General features: G+C 35.3%; 1 protein-coding gene across 1 annotated transcript; it reads right to left on the reverse strand.

The window, feature by feature from the left end:
* Window positions 1–551: 551 nt before the first annotated feature.
* LOC141134811 (olfactory receptor 5G25-like) lies at window positions 552–1,400 on the reverse strand. The gene has a single exon (XM_073624246.1). It carries the CDS (start codon window positions 1,398–1,400, stop codon window positions 645–647), a length of 756 nt encoding a protein of 251 aa, XP_073480347.1. The 3' UTR covers window positions 552–644.
* Window positions 1,401–1,633: the final 233 nt, after the last annotated feature.

Consider the following 1,633-nt stretch of genomic DNA (forward strand, 5'->3'; position numbering starts at 1 on the left):
TTATTTAACAAGGCAACAAATAACTTGAACCAGGACTGCATTCTTGGGCTTTGCTACCAGCTACATTCTGGGAGGAGAGATGATGCACAGGGCCTTACTAATTTAACATACATACAGTAAAGGTGGCCATAGATTTGATTGAAATTCCATCAGGTATAAGACCACTTGGCTTGGCGTTTACCTAAAATATATTGCTGGGTGCTGAAACCTGCTTCCACAGTACATACACTGACTACCTCCCATGGGCAATCAGAACAAAGGATACAGAGGCCTTCTCAGTTCAGAGGCCCAGTAACAGAAAGTGGTGAGCTCTAACCAGCTTGCAGGCCATAATTTTAGGACTGCTATTCAACACAAATTTAAAACCACAAAGCTAATGGTGTTGAAATCTGAATCCAAACCATTCAAACGCGGTTTTAAATTGAATAGCAGTCCTCAAATTATGGCCTGCATATGGAAGGGTTACACCCACTGATTCTATTGTTGCCTGTGATCAATGTGCCACCCCGTCCAAAGCAATATTTTTGCAATTTTACATAGATATGGCAAATTGGGATCCAGCATAATAAAAAAGATTTTAATTATTTTTTTTTTTTTACTCATGTTTTATATTTGCATTTTTTCTTTAGAACAGATGGAAGATTTTATTTAAAATATGATTTTATTTTCTCAGTAGCATTTTTAAAATCTTTGTTCCTAAATGTGTATATGATGGGATTAAGCAATGGAGTGATTACAGTGTAAAATAGAGAGAGGACCTTGCTCAGAATATTTAGTTGTCCTTTTGTTGGAAACAAATACACAGAGATTAGCGTCCCGTAAAAAATGCACACTGTGGTCAAGTGAGAGCTGCAGGTGGTGAAGGCTTTTTGTCTTCCTGTAATTGTTTTAATTTTGAGGATGGTCAAAACAATATAGATATACGATATAACAATTATAATAAAAGGTGCTACGACACAGAAGAATCCTATTACAAAGGTCTGAATATGGATTGATGAAATATCAGAGCAGGAAAGCTGTAGTATGGGTTCAAAGTCACAAAAAAAATGATCTATTATGTTTGGTCCACAATAGTAAAGACTGCACAAAGACATTGAATCAATCAACGCCATTTTGAGTCCTAGTAACCAAATGGTAATCACCAATTTAATGCAAATAGATTGGTTCATTATAGAATTGTAATATAAGGGCTTACAGATGGCCAAATACCGATCGTAAGACATCACGGTCAGGAGAAAACATTCTGAGACTTCAGCATGGGCAAAGAAAGAAAACTGGATGATACATTTGGCAAGAGACATGGTACATCCATCATGTAAGATGATATAAAGAAGGTTGGGAAGAATATCTGTAATCAGAATTATATCAAGCAATGATAGTTGGGTGATGAAGAAGTACATGGGTGACTGAAGTGTTTTACTCAGAAGAAATAAAATCACAATAATAATATTTCCAGAGATAGTAATGCAATATATGAAAAGTAGGACCATGAAAAACAACAATTTGGTGCATTTAAGATGTGGAAATCCTATCAGTACAACATAAGTTAAATTATTGTGATCGATCACCTAATAAGAGAACATAAATATTCATAATTACTTGATCAAACAAGACATACACATGTCACAGGGAA

The sequence above is a fragment of the Aquarana catesbeiana genome, linkage group LG03, assembly GCF_042186555.1.
Source record: "Aquarana catesbeiana isolate 2022-GZ linkage group LG03, ASM4218655v1, whole genome shotgun sequence".
Classification (NCBI taxonomy): domain Eukaryota; kingdom Metazoa; phylum Chordata; class Amphibia; order Anura; family Ranidae; genus Aquarana; species Aquarana catesbeiana.